Genomic DNA, 19,816 nt, shown 5'->3' on the forward strand with positions numbered 1-19,816 from the left:
GCAGAACTGCTACGGTCATTAGCACCCGGTCTGTGACTTAGGAAAAGATAAAAAACTGGAAAACGGCAGCAATGTGAGCGAAACTCAAAAAATGGGGAAACTAAAAAACAGAAGGAAAGCTTAAAGAACCACTATAGAAGGAGGGGGGGGGGATTATTTGTCCCCAAAAAGAGCTTCAAATGACGTCATCTCACCGACACTAATAAACTCGAGAACGAGATCGGCTGAGCGCGTGTCATCTGCTAAAATGCCATCAGGCGACAGCTGTAGACGGGCGCGTAACGGAGTAAAACAGGGGCACTCAAGTAAAAGGTGTCTTACCGTCCACAGCTGAGAGCAGTGGGGACAAAGCGGGGGAGGATCGCCACTTAAAAGAAGTCCGTGACTAAAAAAACAGTGCCCTATCCGGAGTCTAGTTAAAATCCCCTCTCCCGACGACGAGTTCGGGAGGAAGAGGTCCAAGCACAGGGAAGAGCTTTCACGTCCCGCAATTTATTATTGGGAAGTGTAGACCAATGTGCGTGCCATAAAAGAGCAACACGACGACATATAACACTGTAGATGGGCGAAGGGAACTATGCGAACAGTAGGCTGAAGAAGAGAGAGACTGCAGCCTTGGCCACTATATCGGCCGTCTCGGATGCGTGAGTGTAGGATAATTTGGGGAGGACTTTCGCATTAGTTGGCGTATTCCCGCGATAACTGCTTCAAATTGGCTTTCGTGGTAAGTAAACATTGTTATCAGCACCTCTGAAGAGTATCAAAATGGCGTAAAGCAAGTCAGGAGCACACCAGCATTTAAAAGGAAGGGCGTTCCAAGGCGATAATAGCAGAAAATTTGATTGACGTTCAGTCAAAAATTATGTGAATGCAGGCGCACCCAGTGTACGAAAATTACTTGCTGCCACAATGCCAGATGGGATGAAATGAAAAAATGTTATGGACGTAATGCTTACTCGTCAAAGGGAAAAATCCAGTTTGCTATACATAAAATAAATATAAATTAGTGGACGACATACGTAAATTCGTGAGGTGGTCAAAATAAAACAACAGATGTGTTACCATGATCCTGTTTTCGGAAAAGGCACTTGTTGGTTGGTTGATCTGGCGAGCGGACCAGACAGCGAGGTCATCGGTCCCATTGGATTAAGGAAGAATGGGGAAGGAAGTCGGCCGTGCCCTTTCAAAGGAGCCATACCGGCATTTGCTGAAGCGATTTAGGGTAATCTCGGAAAACCTAAATTTGGATGGCGGAAAACCTAAATTTGGATGGCCGGATGCGGGTTTGAACCGTCGTCGTCCTGTACACAGACCGGTATGCCAACCATTGCGCCATCAGGCTTCGTGCACTTGTTAAAAGCTAAGCGATGTACTTGGGTCGTATGTAATTACCAGCAGCAGAATAAATGCGACAGATAAAATTTTAATGACTGGTTACTGTGTTAAATGTTTGACTTAAGTAAAGGATATAAACATGAGTGGAGTACTTGAGCCATGTTCTAAAATAACATTTATATTCTGTACAGAAGCATTAAAATGCTTTTAATACAGGTTGCTTCACGTACGACGTAAGCGTTGAGTTCGGCACAGGACGAGAATCAATATGGCTGAGGGTAGTTCCAAACCGCACAGACGCTACAGGTCGTTCTTTGGACTTCAGCAGGTGGCGTAGCGGTTTCAGCCCAACCAGCGGAGTAGGGATCGACCTTCGAAAAAAGTCCTAAAAAATCATTGCACCATTTGGAACTGCAGACTGTTGTCAGTAGCTTCTGCACTCAAAGCTGTGCACAAAATGAAGACCAAAACTTTACAAAATAACGGCAGTGCATCGACTGACTAATTCGGATGCCGTTGCTTGACAATACTACAGCAGCTGAATTCTGCAGGCTACACATAATGGACAAGTTAATCGTGAAATCATCTTTTTCTGATATAGCATGGCGGCATTTATCGGCGTATTTGAAGTCGCAGAACAATGGCGCTGGAGTTCCTTATCAATTGCATTGAAAGCCACGGTATGATGTGAAAACTAGAGAATGACTTGCAACACTTTTTCCAGAGAACAAATGACTAACGAATAGACGAACTATTACTTCATGCAGGGTGGCGCAAGAGCACACATCGTCAATGCATGTACGATAGTGCTGTGATGGGGCTATGATGATACAATTACCTTTGTTAGCTCTATGAAAAAGTTGCAGTTTATCGTTCATATATCTATCAGAAGTTATGATTTCGTGGATGGAGACTCCAGTCTGAAGTGTTAAATAGAGGAATGATTTTCTCAGAGTTCTAAAGAAGGGCGCTCATAAAAAGTCTAGTTGGGCTAAAACCCATACGCCACTCACCACAGTCCGAAGAAAAACCCGCGGCGATCAGTGTGTCGTTTCCGCGCGTGCCCAAAAAGGTCGTTTGCGCCTTACTTGAAACACACTGTATTACGTTCGCAACAGCTGTCCTACATTGGGAATTTTGGGAGATTTAAACATGCCTGCGGAAATTGTGGTGTTTACTGTAACGAGAAAAGATCATTACACAAAACAAGTACTTCCTGGAGGCGAATGAGTCATCTAAGAGAAGGGTGAAAGAAAGATCAGGACGAGTAAAGGAACAAGAGAAAGAAAATGGAGAGGGCCATTCGTTTCACACTTTTCTACTCTGGCTATCAACTGCATCAGCTGTTCTTAAGCGTTATTTACGGTTATACCGCTAGGTGACGTCATGGAGACAAATTATGTTGCCTACGCCGTTATCACGATAATCTCGCGCTTCGGCCAGTATTCTGTTTCCTGGAAATCCGGTCGCGGGCTTCGCGGCCACAGCCGAGGGCAATGTGTGTCGCCTGACCAGGGTCAGAGGTGGCCGAGGGCCGTAGGTCAGCTGTTGACCTTGAATGACGCGCCGTCGCATCCCCGATCCACTCTGTGGAGGGCCGCGCATATTGTCACCTGCGGAATGTCACAAGGCGCAGGCGAAATTTAAGGCGCCGTAAATTACGCACCCCCTCCCCCCTCTAAACACACACACACACACACACACACACACACACACACACACACACACGATGTAGGATGAGCAACGCAGAAGCGTTCTCAAGAACGTTCGTGCAAAAGCAACTTCATATAGCAAGGCAGGTGTGCGGGTGAGGCGTGACTTAAATGTCCCGCATCTGCACGCCGGCGCATTTAGACGTACGCTACGCCATCATGGCGAATTCCTGCTGGACGGAGCACTTTATGACTCAGTTCATAAATACACGCAAAGGGCAATTGTGCTTGTGGGAAGTGGACTCGTCCGTGAACATAACCTAAGACCACTGTTCCAATGACCATGACACCAGGCTTTACGGGCTCTCCTGTGACCTTGCAGGTCTCCGGGCGAATAAACCATGTCTGTCCAGTCGCCTGTAGACTGTGTGTCTGGGGACAACTGTTCCAATGGCTGTGGTAAGGTCCCGCGCAAGGCTACCTGCAGTACTACGTGGCCGTCTGTGGGCATGATGGTGAGATATCGGTCTTCTTGTGTTCTACTCTGTGGGCGTCTCGTACTGTAGTGCCTGGACACGTTTCCTGTCTGCTGGAATCGTTACCATAATCTTTCTGGCACACGGAGGACCCGTGCTACGACCTGCTGTTTTTTACCAGCCTCCAGTCACCCGAGTATTCTACCCCTCATAGCGTCGTCAGTGTGTGTGTTCTTTGAGCCATTTTCAACACACAGTCACCATTAGCACGTCTGAAAACGTCTGCACACTTACTCGCTGCACCGTACTCTGACATGCACCAACACACCTCTGCCTATGTGGACTGCTGCCAACGCCACCGTGCGACGGCCGGAGGTCAAAAGCACCGCATGGTCATACCCCGAGGTGATTTAAACCCGCAAACCGCCCACCAGACCTTTGTTTAACCATGTATCAGCATTATCCATAACTTATGAGCGTGAGTGTAAGATGGCAGACGTCGGCTTAAAATTTGGCGTAATAACAATTCCCTTCCTTTGTCATATCCATGGTTTCAGCAGTCCATGTGAAACAATGGTGCCGCGAACTCTGCGGCAGTGGCTCGACTGTGCCCGCCGATTCCCGCGAATCAGTAGTCCTAAGCAACTGCGACATTGCACACGCGTTCGCAACGCCTTGACCCACCATGCAAGCAGCCGATTTGAACGTGGAATTTGCTCAACGGAGAGGTGAAGAAATAACCTGAAATCTGGGACTCATTTTGCAAGGAGTATCACGATAGAATTAAGAACAGAGCCGCATGGTTTTAAGTGTGTGAGTGAAAGGTTTTTGTGAGGGTTTTGCTACCAAACCGGTTCGGGAGGAAAATGATATGGATCACTATTACACTACTTTGTATTCGAGCAGCGTTTTTGCTTGAATGTGGCCACTCAAAACTTCTAACAGCGTAAGCAACAAATGCTTAGCTCCATAGCGAGAGCCCTTTAAGCCGACTGAACAACTCCTCAGTTAATTAAAACAGTTTAAGATAAATTCTGTACACTACGTCAATGTATTATAATCATAAAAATTAAATAGTCTTTCACGTTCGGCAATGAATTCATTCAGTGTTCACTACGATTGTCAGCAGCCAGATTTAGAAACATTTGTCTTGCCTTGGTACTTTACCAGCATTGTAAATAAACTAATCGGGGCAAATATTACATCTACTGTTAAGTGAACTCCTTCCTTGACTTTATGGGATTTCATTGTCCAGATTACGTAAAATATCTCTCCGAATGCAGTAGCTGTGGAGGTCACAGCAATATTTGATAATCCTAACAGTAAAGGTCAACTCAACATCGATAGATCTGTGAAACATTTTCAATTTTTTGTTAGAATTCCAAATGCGCACGCCACATATCTCCGGGCACAACTTACACGGTATCCGAAGATCCGTTTCTTGGAGAAAAGTTCCGGTGTCTAGTTTGTTGCCCAGTTTAGATTAGACTGTACTGAAAGACTCATGCCATAGTCTTTGCTTCTTATGGGTGATCGGACTTGTTCTGGTGACCCAAGTCACTACTATGCACGCACTCTAAAATAACTAAAGATTCCGTTTTCATCTTCTCTTAAATCTATATGGAGCGACACGAACACTCGTTTCAGCGGCCGTGAACTAACCAGTGGAAGGATCCAAAACTTGCTGTTGATTTTCTGAATGTATTCACAAACAAAATATGCGAACACTGCCGGGTTTCTTCTGCCTACGTCCATATTGGTTAGCCTCCAGTCTAGTGCCCCTGCGCGATTATCGCTTGTGTGCACTGAAACGATTTCTGCGAGCACGCGGGGTTATGGCTCGTCTACATCGAGCCACAGAGTTGACGCGCGCGTGCAGATCCGCCACACTCAGACCCGTATTTTAAACCGCACGTGTGAGGCTCCCCTAATGAGCGCGAGGGGCCTTAATGTCGCAGCAGGCATGTCAGATTTGAGGTGGCGTACACTGGCCAGGTGAAGGGGGGGGGGGGGGGGGCGCGACATTCCCAGCTGGCGTCGCCGTCAGTGACGGATCGGCCGCTGGGGGAGTTCACTGACCCTGAACGGCGCGGCCGTTCGCTACTCGAAAGCGCACTCACGGGGGCGAGTGGAAACTGTGGTCGGAAGAGCCTCTCCCCACATACCGAACACACGCGTCCCCCTGTACAGCGCGTCCTTTCGCGCATTCAGAAAATGTGGTAAACGCCTCTGGAAAGCGACGCTGAAGACAGAAAGCGATGCTGAAGACTGACATTCCTCTTCTGCACTCCACAACCAACACCAATTGCTTTAAAAAGTACTTCACCCTTTCGTAGTTCCACAATAATTTTTGAAAATTACTGGATAATTCTTCAGTGACCCCATACGGTCAACAAAACCGCTCAACATTTCCGGTTGTCCAATACGGACTTAATTCTATTTCAAAAACTTCAGAAATATATCTCAAAATATGATAAAGATTGTGTTGTTTGTGGGCAACCTTGTCAGTAGCTACTAGGCATCACTGAAGTACAGTTGGTCGTCTCGGGTTCGTTATTGCGGTTATCTACTAAAATGAGTTCCAAACAAGAACGAACACCTATCACACACTGAGATAACAGAAGTCATTGGATACCTTCTAGCATCGTGTCCGTCCTCTTTTTGCGCGGCACAGAGCAGCAATTCAACGTGGCATACTCAACAACTTGTTGAATACCCCTTCAGCTGTCCATAATTGCCAAAGTGTTGCTCGTGCAGGATTTCGTGCACGAACAGACCTCTCGATTACACCCCATAAATGTTCAATGGGATTCCTGTCGGGCAATCTGGAGAGCCAAACCATTCGCCCCAACTGATCAGAATGTTCTTCAAATGTATCGCCTGGTGACTTGTCATCCACAAACATTACATCGTTGTATGGGAAGGTGGAGTCCTTGAATGGTTGCAAATGGTCTCCCAGTAGCCGAACATAACCATTTCCAGTCAAAGATCGTTTCAGTTGGACCAGAGGAGTCTGTCCACTCCAAGTGAACACAGTCCACAATATTATATAGCAACCATCAGTTGCACAGTATTTTGTTGACAGTTTGGGTCCACGGCTTCGTGCGGTTTGCGCCACATTCTAATCCTATCAGTTATTACCAACCGAAATCGCAACTCACCCGACCAGACAACGGTTTCCTGTCGTCTAAGGTCCAACCGATACGGTCACGAGCCCAGGAGATGCGCTGCAGGCGTCATCGTGCTGTTAGCAAAGGCACTCTTGTCAGTGGTCTGCTGCTATAGGCCATTAACGCCCAATTTGTATTGTCCGAACAGATACGTTTGTCGTACGTTCCACACTGACTTCTGCAGTTATTTCGTGCAATGCTGGTTGTCTACTAGCACTGACAACTCTGCGCAAACGTCGCTGCTCTATGACGCTAAGTTACGGTCGTTGGCTACTGCGTTGTCCGTGTTGAGAGGTAATGCCTAAAATTTGGCGTTCTCGGTACACTTTTAACACTGTGGATCTCGGAATATTGAAATTTCCGAAATGGGGATGTCCTATGCGTCTAGCCCCAACTTCCATTCGGCGTTCGAAGTCTTGATTCCCTTCGTGCGGCCATAATCAGTTTTCACGTAAATGACATGAGTAGAAATGACAGCTCCGTCGCTACACAGAGAAAGCAGGGTATGAAAAGCGTACTATACAACTACTCTTTAAAGTAATATTACCGGTATGTCAATGCAAGCAAATGTAAAAAAACAAATTGTAAATCATGCCGACAGTATTTTTTGTGCGAGTACCAGCCTTTTTCAATTCTCTAAAATTACACAAGTGGAAATGAACTCTGAAGACCCACAATCTCCGATACGTGTAAATACAGGGTTACAATTAATGAACTACCTGAAAAAACATACATTAATTACGAAGTACGGCGTGGACACACTTTATTCAACATGTAAACGTCACTATAGATTTTCGGATTTAGGTTATGTTGGATACGACTACCATCATTAGCGATGATGTGGTGCAGACGAATAGCGAAATTACGCATGACCCGCTCAAGTGTCGGAACATCGATGCTATCGATGACCTACTGAATGGCTATTTTCACCTCAGGGATGGTTTTGAGGTTATTGCTGTACATCGTGTCTTTAACATAGCCCCACAAAAAAGAGTCGCATGTGTTCAAATCCAGAGAAGATGGCGTCCAATCGAAGCCCAAGCCACTGGTCTCTGGGGACCGCATTCAGGTTCTGGGATACCCAAAGTGCTCCTCCAAGACATTAGTCAATCTCCTGCTTCGATGGGCTTGAGCTCCGTCTTGTATGAACCACATCTTGTCGAGATCAGGGTCACTTTGGATAATGGGGATCAAATCATCTTCCAATATCTTCACGTACCATTTGGTAGTGACAGAGCCATCAAGGAATATAGAACTGATTATTCCGTGACTGAACATTGTACACCACACAGCCACCTGTTGATGGTGAAGAGATTTTGGATCACGAAATGCGAATTCTCAGTCCCCCAAATCCACGAATTTTGCTTACTGACGAATACATCCAAATGAAGGTTGGTTTCAGCGCTAAACCATACTCTGCATCGTGTCCCGCGGCCAATCGCCCAGTTTAACATCCTAACGCAAAGCGTTCAGAAGTTCTAACTATTTTATTTCATATAGTTCAATAATTGTCACCCTGTATTAATACAATGGTGTTCATACACGAATGATTTACGAGCACAAACCACCATCACCACATTTCCGCGTATATAAATCTTAAGATGCTAGCGTTTTCAAAGTAAGAGTAACGATGTGTTAGCCGCGCGGGATTAGCCGAGCGGTCTAAGGCGCAGCGGCCATGGACTGTGCGGCTGGTTCCGGCGGAGGTTCGAGTCCTCCCATGGGTGTGTGTGTGTGTGTGTGTGTGTGTGTGTGTAAGCTTAGGGACTGATGACCTTGGCAGTTAAGTCCTACAAGATTTCACACACATTTGAACATTTGAACGATGTGTTACGGTGGAAGAAATAAACAGCGCCAATTCACTGCAGCACTGTTCAGTCCATTAAAAACTATGAATTTCGAACGTGTCTGTTACAGCTCCTTGGCTGCTACATACAGCTTTCTTTGGATATGCGGATGAATTCAAAATGTTGTTCGTCTTCTTATTCCTGTGCAATGATAATAATAGAGAACTACACGCCGAGTGTAACCAAAAGATCTTCGGGCGCGACACGCTCGCTCACGGCAAGTGCAGTTTCTCATTTCAGAATTTCTCCGTTCGCGGAACTGCGCTGCCAGCAACAAGTTGCTGATGTAGATAGCCGGCCCTTTTCAGTCGCGCCTTGTGCGGACTGCCTTAACAGTAAAGATGGTGACTCTCGACTTCCGCTATCTTCCTACAGCGATAGCGACCCGTCCATTTTCAGCTGCGGACCACTGTCGTTCGTGCTCGCTAAGTGGGGCGGTCGTTCCACGCGGCCTGCTACTGCCATCGCGCCTGGGAAAACCCGACAAGGACCCCGCTCCTTTGAATTCTTTTTGCCTTACAACTGTCGGCTGAAGAAAAAAAAATTATGTGGAACAGGCAGGAAGCAGAGCGCTCAACCCAACACGGATAGCGAAACAAGTTGCTGCCATGCCCATCTGGCATCGCGTCTCTATTGGTATCCATACTTATTGCACAGGGTGTTTTCGTGGGAGCGTGCAGAAATGTAACAGAACATAGGGAATGCTCCACTGGGCAATTTTGAGGAGATATGAAAGTAAAATTTTCTACCACTTTGTCAAGCATTACCGATTTCCCGCTTATTTACAACTAACCTGCGTACGTGTTTACACGTGCTGTGCTGCTTATTTACATGTACATTCTTTATTTCCCGCAAGGAAACGAGGAGGACGAGCCTGGTTATCAGGAAGTCATGATGCAGGTTTTGTTTACTTTGCTTGTCCATAAGGTGCTTCTGTTGTATCGTATTTACGTTGTCCCGTGACAAAAAAAATGTTCTAATGTGTGTGAACTCTTATGGGACTTAACTGCTAAGATAATCAGTCCCTAAGCTTACACACTACTTAACCTAAATTATCCTAAGGCAGAATTTCTGGGTATGACCACTTGTTTTGACTCACCGAGAAAAGCATATAAATGAAAACCGAAACTGCGGAATTCGGAGATTCTGACAAGAAGTTATTGCGTACAACTGTACTTCGATATTACGAGAGAGGGGAGTATTCGAAAGTTATTAAAATATGGAGTCGTCTCCGTAAAAATATTAGTTATTCTGGCTCAGAGAGCTCTGATTTTTGTCTTCCCCGCTCACTTCGATTTTCATTCAGAAAGTATGTCCATTGTTAAACTGAACTCGCACTTACTTTAGCCTGTGATCTTGCAATGTTTATCAAACGGTTCAAATGGCTCTAAGCACTAAGTCCCCTAGACTTAGAACTACTTAAACCTACCTAACCTCAGAACATCACACACATCCATACCCAAGGCAGGATTCGAACCTGCGACCGAAGCAGGCGAGCGGTTCCGGACTGAAGCGCCTAGAACTACTGTAAGGAAGTGCCGGCAGCGGTGGTCTAGCGGTTCTAGGCGCGCAGTCCGGAACCGCGCGGCTGCTACGGTCGCAGGTTCGAATCCTGCCTCGGGCATGGATGTGTGTGATGTCCTTAGGTTAGTTAGGTTTAAGTAGTTCTACGTTCTAGGGGACTGATGACCTCAGATGTTAAGTCCCATAGTGCTCAGAGCCATTTGAGCCTGTAAGGAAGTACAGTATGAACAAAGACAACAAGAACAACGGCAGGTACAAACTTCTCTGGGTACATCACAAACTCAGCTGAATGGTATGTAAACAAACCTGTAGTGGGCATGGTACATCTGGTGTTCGGTGAATGACGTACGTAGTACCCGTAGTACCTCCGAAAATGCGGGAGATCTGAACGTGTGTTGCGGTATTTCGCGTGTACCGGGAAAACGGCTTGCTTCCGATATCCCCTATTCGTGGAAAAATTCCCTAACCTAGAAATCTAATTGCGGACAGGTCACGCCTTTAAGATGCATCCTATGAATTTAATGTGTCCAACTTCTAATGGATAACGCTATTTTTAGGCCCTAGGCATCGATACTAAAGTGAGGGACTTACACAATAATGTGAAGGTGTCTGGCAAAAATAGTCTTTTATTTAAACACTATACTTTATTCAGTGAAACATACATGACCAAAACTCATAAAAGAGAGACTATCAAACAGTTCACTAATGCTCTCGTATGAAATTCTAACTAGCGATTATATGGATAGCAGTGTCACTCAACTGTATGGGAAATTACACCCTGTTAACTCGAAAATGAGCTCTAAAACAAAATTTCAATCCTCGCTATTTCCGGACGGAAAACAGTGACTAAAAGCTTGGTCACTGATTGAAAGGTTCTTACGTTCAGTACAAATACGTTGAACTTGAGGCAAGTAAGGAACAAGAATGAACTAGCTCGCCGATGCTGCTATGAATTTTCACCGTAATTTAGCTGCCGTGCGCCATGACGAACGCCGTTGTCGTGGAGGCGCTCTCGAAAAGGCGAGACCACGTTGCTACAATTGAAACACCATTCCCTGAACGACTCTGAAGTCGCTGTAGTCAGCACCACCAAGTCTGAGCGCGAAATCGATGCGCTCTATACACCATCTCAACACGAAATGGATGCCGTCTCCAATGCATCTCAACCCTGAGTCGATGCCGCACCCAGAGTCCTGTATTTTTGGCTCTCTCTTAAGCCCTGCTCTCCTTTTTCCGCAAAACAATGGTTGGTCGATTGGGGGGAGGGGACCAAACAGCGAGGTCAACGGTTCCATCGGGATGGGGAAGGAAATCGTCCGTGCCCTTTCAAAGGAACAGTCCCGGCATTTGCCTGAAACGATTTAGGGAAATCACGGAAAATCTAAATCGGGATGGCCGGACGTGGATATGAACCGTCGTCCTCCCGAATGAGAGTCCAGTGTGCTAACCACTGCGCCACCCCGCTAGGTGCCAAACAGCGCCAATAGCCTATAGCGAAATTACAAAACTGCAGCCCAATAGCGCGATTACCCTCGAGCATAGAAAATCCCGCGGAAGTTTCTTCTACTACTAAAAAACGTCCGCTCCAGCGCTGTGCTCGTGACGTCAAACTAATATAGGAATCGCGCGTTTCGCGACTATAGCACTAGCCTCGCATCAGAGCGACTCTGAAATTGGGAACGATAGCTCATGAGCCGACACACTTTTTTTATGAAGCCCATGTTCTCTAAAACGACCAATGGCTATCTACAAAGGTGGTCTGCAAAACATGCGGAAGATGCTCGCTCCCAGCTACTGCTCGTCGCCCCCCCCCCCCCCCGCCAGCCCCCCCCCCCCCCCAAACCACCCTTCCTGGGCAGACACTAGGCTGGGCAGGATTATAATCTGGACAGTCATTTGCTACTCCCTGGGACGGCTCAGCAGCTTCCAGTTCCGCGAAATCTACCTGAACCTCCGGTCTCTGCACGCAGCACGTGCTGTCTTCCACGGTTCGTCCCACTCAACTCCAACGCACCGTATTTTCTAACGCGCGTAAAGACAATCATAACGCAGCGAGTTCATTATCGTGTTAAAAGAAGGAAAATGAGGCTACGTAGAGCACAGTGCTACCGGTCACTGTGGTCAAAGAGCTTCAATAAAAACATTCTCAATACAATCCCCACCATTATCATCCTCCAATTACACATTCAATCCTAGAATAAATGAAAAAGACATGGAAAACTGCCTGCCGCATTTCCTTCAGTAAACGAGTACCTACACCAAACTTAACCGTCTTGGTATCCACTGCAAGTCCTCAGCGGTTATAAAAGGAATTTAGTTACACACGGCAGGTCGCTTTTTACGCAATTCTACAAATTCGTCATTCAAAGTCGATGTTTAAAAAAATGTGTTTTGGCATCGACTACTAACGGACGCGGTGTTTAGATGTTGTTGTTGAAATTTGTGGAATCATATATCGATACCACACCACAGACATCGCGAATTTGGCAACGAATTGCAAGTTTCCCTCAGATGCCAATAGCGGTCGCACGGGCTTTGGCGGACCCAATGGTGCGTGCCCTTTAGCCCACGTCTCCAGCGGCTCCGTACTACGAGGACGGCCGGCGGCAGCCAGGCACGGACTGACACTTGGAGCTTCTTCAGTAACAGACGCAGACGCCGCCTAGTCCCGGCTCAAATAGTCAAGTGTGTGAAATCTTCTGGGACTTAACTGCTAAGGTCATCAGTCCCTAAGGTTACACACTACTTAACCTAAATTATCCTAAGGATAAACACACACACACACACACACACACACACACACACCCATGCCCGAGGGAGTCCCGGCTCCAACCCCATCTTCATCCTTGTTTACATTGATAGCTGGACTTAATTTCTTGCTGCAATATTTGTAATGAGTACTTGTACACTTGAGGAAAACTTCTATTACGTAAATCTTCTGTTAACTGTGTTAATTTGTTCCCTCACCACTTCTGCTCCCTTCCAGCTTTCCTACGACGATAGTTGCGACACCTCTCCTTACTGCTGTGTGCGAAGTCGTACACAAGGCAAATCAATGATTTGCCAGCGTTGCACCTCCCTAGTTAGGCTGTGATTGAATCGAGCGGGAACCAGACATTGTCAGCTCTACCGTGGACGATGCCACCGTGGCTGTCGCCCATCCGCCGCACAGCAGCAGTCGGGCCGACAGCAGACAAAGCGCTGGCGACCCTGCCAGGGCAGCCGCGGGCCGATGCTAGCGGGCATTGTCCGCAGATCACGTACCGAGCGGGCCCGGGCTGCGCTCGTAATTGGCGAGCGGCCGGCGCGGCGAAGCTCGCGCGGTAATCACAGTATTTAAACGTTATTAAACCTAAGAGGGCGCTTTTTCTTTTGCGGGCCGTCGCAAATTAACATCTTAAATTGAATTCCTGCGCCAGTAATCCCGGTGAACCGGATGGACTCTGCGCGCGGTCGCAGCGAGACCTTGCGCTCGACCTTCCCGCCGCCCCATTCGCCTCTCAGCAACTTTACGATGCGGCGGCCGGCGACCGCTCGTAAAGGTGGGGGGCAGCCGCAGCTATTGTTCCGCCAATATCTCGTCTCGCCGTTCAGGGGGCAACTGCGCGTATAAACACGAGCGTCAGAAGCGAGCTGACCCGAGGTCACCGTTCGGTGAGCAGCTCTTACGGAGCCGTGAAGGATCTTGCCGAGATATATCGCCAAAATAGGTGGCTTTCGTGATGTCCCAGTAAATACAGAGTGGGACAGGGAAGCATCACTAACTCCGAAAGTTAATGAAAAAAAAAAACATATGGAACAAAATTATATTTTGACACAGTAGAGGACAACTGGAAGTTAATTTCATGAAGTTTTAAACAACAGGTCTTGCAAGTGATTTCTCTCACTGTGTTGTGACCGTAAATTTTTTTTATTTTTATTCTTTCTTTTGTGACCATAATAATAGTCCAGGCTCCATAGGTAAACAGCCAGCCGACATTAAGAAATAGTCCATCAGGACGTAGGGACAAGATAAGCGGCGGAGGCTGCCAAGTATGGCTTGTTGATCAAATAACTTGAGTGTTTGACTTCCTGCCAGAGGAAGCAGCATGAATCAAACTTGCGCAATGGAAGACGCAAACACCAGGGCGATAATACTGCAAGAGAGACTGTCAGTCAAGTGCGGAAAAGACTCATGTGGAACCAAATTAAGTTGTGGGCAGCTAGAAACTGAAGTGTCGTGTGGAACCGAAGGCATTCTTGCGCAAGCCGACCAATTAGAAACGAGAGTGTCGCGTGGAACCATAGGCATTCTTCTGCAATCCGATCACTTAGAAATGAAAGGGTCGTGTGAAACAAATTAACTCGTGTGCACCCAGGTACACGGGAAACGAAATAAAAGGCCAGGCAGCGGAATAGCTAGAAGCAGAGAATCAGATGCAGATTCAGAGCCAGTGCCGGCAGTTTTGAGACTCCGGAGCGAGACGCCTGCGGGGCCGATTAGGCCCATAGCAGCCGATACAGCTGATAAAGACTTCAAATACGAGAAGACGGTGATAGACTGGTGGACACTCAGGAACTGCAGGTCAAGTAGGATTTTTAGAGTTTCGTTGGAATGGTGTTGAACAGAGGCTGCCAGTCTTTGTCTCAATTACTTAGAGACATTTCAGTGCTAACCAAGAACAAGTGATTGCTTTGTACTTGTTTCTTATATGTACCAGCAATTAGCTTTGAAGTAGCAAGGCCGAATAAATAGACTGAATCTTACTAAGGGGTTTGTAGTTCAACACCTCACATAAGTGTATGTGAGAATAAACTTGATAGAAACTAACCAATCTTTTCTGCCTATTGCAATTCTGTAACCTATTTTCAGGAAACTTATTTGCTTCAAACCAAGGAGATTTTCTCCCTCTTATCTCCGATATAAAGGTTGACACCAATTTATAAATAACCCATTGTGGTTAACGTCCCGATTGTGCTACGCAGTTCGCACTTACTCCATTCTGGTATAGTGAGGCTGTGCCGGGACGTGACAACTGTTAATGCACCACTGCCGCCGGTTTCTGGAGTTCTGCGTAGCTTGATGAAGCATCTGCTACGGAATGGGGCCAACTTCAAGACGTATTGCATGCTTCAAGGGTTGCAGGGTCCTCGGTCGATGTTTATGCACCTCACTTTTGTGATAGTCTCATAAAGAGTAGTTTCACGGGGCCAAATCCAGCAAGCATGCGATATCACTGTAGCAGAAGATCACACGCCTGATGATTTCCCTTGAAACATTAATCGAATTTCTAACCACGTGGGTCGTGGAACCATCCTGTTGATACCACAATAGCCACAAATCCATTTCTTCAGGTTGTGACTAAAAAACTGTTGGATCATGTTGACATACCTCTCAGAATTGATGGTAACAACATCGTCTGTTCGACCCGTTCTCTGTGCTCCAACTCTGTTTTGCACAATAGTAACACACACACACACACACACACACACACACACACACACACACACACACACACACACACACATGGAAGTTCTCCACCCATAACAAAATCGATTTCTGTTCTGGAAGACCGTTTTGAGGGGATATTTGACAGAGTACAAACCGCACGCCGTACTGCAATGATAGGTTTTGCAAAATGTACGCTCGGTGGAAAAAGCACATTCCTTGTCCTGCCAAACCATATATACAACTGGAAGTGACACTAATGGGAACTTTCACTGATGCCACTTCATCGGTGGCCATCCCCAGCTTTCCAACGCCTCCCCTCCCTTCACAACTTTATCTTGAAAGTGGGAATACTTCCCTGCCCCACTACGTACAACTGTCCGCTCCGTAGCTGCATGGTCAACACACAAGGTGCGTGAGAAGACGTCCGCTAGTTTTAAATGTTGGTAATTTTGTGACTACTCATAATGAACGCTGATACGTTTTATAACTGATTCCTTCAGAAAACTTGACATCCGTAGAATTTTCTTACAGTGAACGAAGAGATGGCACAGAAGTTGAGTTTACGAGAGCGCGCACACGTCGCTTCACGGTTTGAAGTGTGAAGATCTGAAGCCCTTGTTCAGCGATGGTGGTCGAGTGTTCGTGGCCCTTTGCCTCACTTGATGCTAAAACTATTAGCAACTGTTACTACAAGTTGAGAATTGGTTCAGGTGTGGATAAATCTCGAAGAGAACGACCTTCGGTGGTGCAATCTCCAGAAAATGTAGAGGCAGTGATGGTCATCTTCACTTGCAGTCCTGATGAATCAACAAGAGGCAGCTCGTGAGAGGGGAATCAGCAGCCACACGGTGCCTGTTGTGCTAACGAAGGACCTGATCTGGAAACCCTATTACGTTCAGGAATTACAGGCGATGTTTCATATTGGGGAAGTCGTCAATCGGCGCAACTGCCATTACTGGCCAAACACAAATCCAGGAACGACAACTGAGAAATCACAGAGCCAACCAAAACTGATAGCCTAGTGCGGTGTGACTGGGAAACTCATTTGTCTATTCATATTGCGAGACGCCATGTCAGCGACCGGTATGGCCAGATGCTCAATGAATACGTGTAACCACTGATACCACTACGGAAAAATGTTGCAAATATCCTCTTTTGCCAGGACGGAGCACCACCTCACTTTGCCTCCATCGTTCGTGACTGGCTGGACAAACACTTTTCAGGTCATTGGCTGGGATGACGAGGAACCTGTGAACGGTCACCCCTTGTGACTTCCTCTTGTGGGGTTGGACCAAAGAAGAGATGTACCGAACAAACTCACGCAGTGTCGACGAATAAGAGGAGAGAGAATCATAGCTGTCCTCGGAAATGCACCTGTGACTTTCCTATGGAAATCAGTTGCTGTTCCGACATGTTTGCGCTGTTTGGCCGCCAACGTAGAAGCATATGTGGAATTTTAGTATAGTACACATATTCTCATGGTCCTGAGAACCAACTTCTTCAGTGTGCAAGCGACTTCTCACCCACTCTGTAGATGGCTGCCATGCCAAGAACCAGAGTTCGATTCCCAGTATTGCAAAGGATTTTTTCTTTATGAGAGGACTGACACGGTGTGCACTCAGCCTCGTAATGCCAACTGAGGAGCTACTTGGCCGAACAGTAGCGCCTCCACGATCTGGAAAGTCTGCAAAACGGCCGGCAGATCGATGTGCTGACAACATACCGCATCCGCATGACACCGCAAAGCAGAGGACGACACGGCGGCCGGTCGACGTCCCTAATGCCTTCACGGCCTGGACGAAGAGCTCGCTATCAGTGAGTAAAGCTGTCTAAATAAATCTATCTGTAAATTTAGTATCCCTATCTAGAGCCGATGATTACGACGCTTTGTTGGTTTTGGGTTCACGACAAGAAGTTCTTTAGCGCTAGTACTAAAATTTTATGAAACAAGTGTAGATAAAAGTATCGGATTAATTAAACACCAATACGAGTCTTTGATCTATCTATCTTTCGACATAGACTGTTCAGTCACATTTCAAACCTCTCTGCAGCATCTCGTACTGTGACGGTTTGAAAAACTGTTCATCATGATCTGCGATTCGCAACGAGTTTTGTCGGCATATGAACGTTGAAGGAGGGAGGTTGTAGCTCACTAATACTAAAATTTCGAGAATCCTTCTTTACTGTTATTTCTAAGAACACACAACTCAGACAGAGGTAAGGATTCGGTGTTTCGATCCACAAGGCTACCTTTTAGAGAAAACTGATGCTAGAACCTCATAATTACTGGCGGTAAGAACCACTTACCTTGAACGGATCTCTGAAGTCTATTTCTTTGGTCTCTTTGAGGCCCAATGGGATCATGGGCATAACAGGTTCCAAGCTGAAAAACAAGAAACAATGCAGTTACAAAAAACCCTTCACTGTCAAACAGTTCTCATTGAAAAGAGCAGGTATCTAAAATTGATACGTAACTCTTGAAAGCAATAATTCTTTAACTGTCTTTGTAATGCACTCTAAAAATTTAATGTGAATTTTGGTAATACTCCATTCTTTAGAACCTTTAATTTTCATTATAATTATAATTTATGGTAAGAATGTGATGATCGCTTGCTTAGAATTTGAAGTCGGTCTAATTCCGGCGTTGCGTACTACACTCTCCTTTTTATAGCCCTGGAGCTGTAAATATAAAGGAGATAAGTGACAGCTGGACATATTAGGTAAATAAATTGATATAGAGGGATAGATTCCGCATCAAGGGGAGGCATTATAGCTTCTCCATGGAAAAGTAAAATAGCAAGCGAAAAATGACTTCCGGATGCAGTTTTGCGAAAGAACTGTGCACAACTTACATCTTAATTACAACTTGTACAAGTTCCACAGGGAACAAGATAAGAAACTGTGATTTAGGATTTCTTCAGTGCCTCTGAAGTACGTCTGGTGAGTGTCGAAATAGTTCTTTCAATGAGATTATAGCTGATTTTCGACTCCATACTCATCAAATGAACTTTCGCTTCACTTCAAACAACGTAGTGGGCGATGACCTTAGGACTGGATCCACTTTCCCCGAAACTACAAATGAACTAACAGCTGAAAACAAATAATTCTCATAGTCACTGCTGTGGCTCCGCTGAGTTGTCTGAAGCGTTGTCCTGCCAGTTGTGTGTGTGTGTGTGTGTGTGTGTGTGTGTGTGTGTGTGTGTGTGTGTGTGTGTGTGAACCTTGTTCAGTTTCAACCATCTCGAGTTTCAGACATTTTCAAAGTATTTCAAAACAATGACGTCGATTAGACGACTATTAAAATAGCCTTTATTTACTGTGCTTCCTCGAGATTGTGTGTAATTAACTCAGCCATAATTAGTGTTCATTGGCGAAACTGAGTTCACATGAAGTTCATCCAATCCGGTTTAATTTTAGATTGGTTTCACTATATTCTACGTCTCGTCACAATGATCACTTCTGTTGCCTAAGAAAACACCCACAAATCTCTTTCGTTTGAAACTTTCAATTACAGTTTCACCAGAAACTTGGTAGAGGAAACACGTTGGCATTCATAACAGCCTCTAGTCGTCTCTGAACGGGTAAATACATGTCCTGTATGGTTCTAAAGGGGATCTTAGATCATTCTTCCTCCAAAAAAGTGGCAAGTCCAGATAACAATGATGGAGGTGGATAGAAGACCACATACACTTCTCTCCATAGTAGACCAAAAGATCAACAATACTGAGATCTGGTGGCTATGGCGAACATTGGATATATGGAGACAGTAACTGTTCTCGAAAGAACAGATACCATTGATGACCGTGCAGTTTCTCTAGAATAAATGACAATTGAAACCCTCAGCTGCCGATAGGTGTTGATATTCCTCGATGGGGACAGCTGAAAATGTGTGCCCCGACCGGGACTCGAACCCAGGATCTCCTGCTTACATGATAAGACACCCATCGAGGTATATCAGCAACACCTGTCGGCAGCTGAGGGTTTCAATTAATTGTCATTTGAACAGTGGATAAGCGGTAATTCACCCTCATATTCACAAAACCAATCCTGGAAGATTGGAAGTGTGGAGAGGAATCCTGTTGTCTTTGAACACAGCATCACCACTGGGAAACAAACGCTGTACTATGGGATGAATTTGATCAGGTAAAAGGGTCACATTATTATTGGCAGTAATGCGACCTTGTACAGATAACCATGGAGACACCACGATGTGGCTGTCCAAATCATCACCGAACCACCACAAATTTCACTCATGGGACGTAAACTAGGCCAGACGTTGTAAACAGTGTGAAAGAAGACTCATCCCACCATGTATCTTTCTTCCGTTGCTCCACAGTCCAGTTTTATGGCTTCGTCACCAAGTTTCCCTGTTAGGGTAATT

At 46.0% G+C, this 19,816-nt stretch overlaps 1 protein-coding gene across 3 annotated transcripts in view; it reads right to left on the reverse strand.

Moving 5' to 3' along the window:
- LOC126194732 (rhophilin-2) overlaps nt 1-19,816 on the reverse strand; it is a 484,380-nt gene that overhangs the window by 40,204 nt on the left and 424,360 nt on the right. For all 3 annotated transcript variants that reach the window (XM_049932984.1, XM_049932987.1, XM_049932986.1), the window contains one exon: nt 17,743-17,818. In XM_049932984.1, the coding sequence (XP_049788941.1) occupies nt 17,743-17,818 (76 nt within the window). The remainder of the gene's footprint in view (nt 1-17,742; nt 17,819-19,816) is intronic.

Source organism: Schistocerca nitens, chromosome 7 (assembly GCF_023898315.1).
Source record: "Schistocerca nitens isolate TAMUIC-IGC-003100 chromosome 7, iqSchNite1.1, whole genome shotgun sequence".
Taxonomy (NCBI): domain Eukaryota; kingdom Metazoa; phylum Arthropoda; class Insecta; order Orthoptera; family Acrididae; genus Schistocerca; species Schistocerca nitens.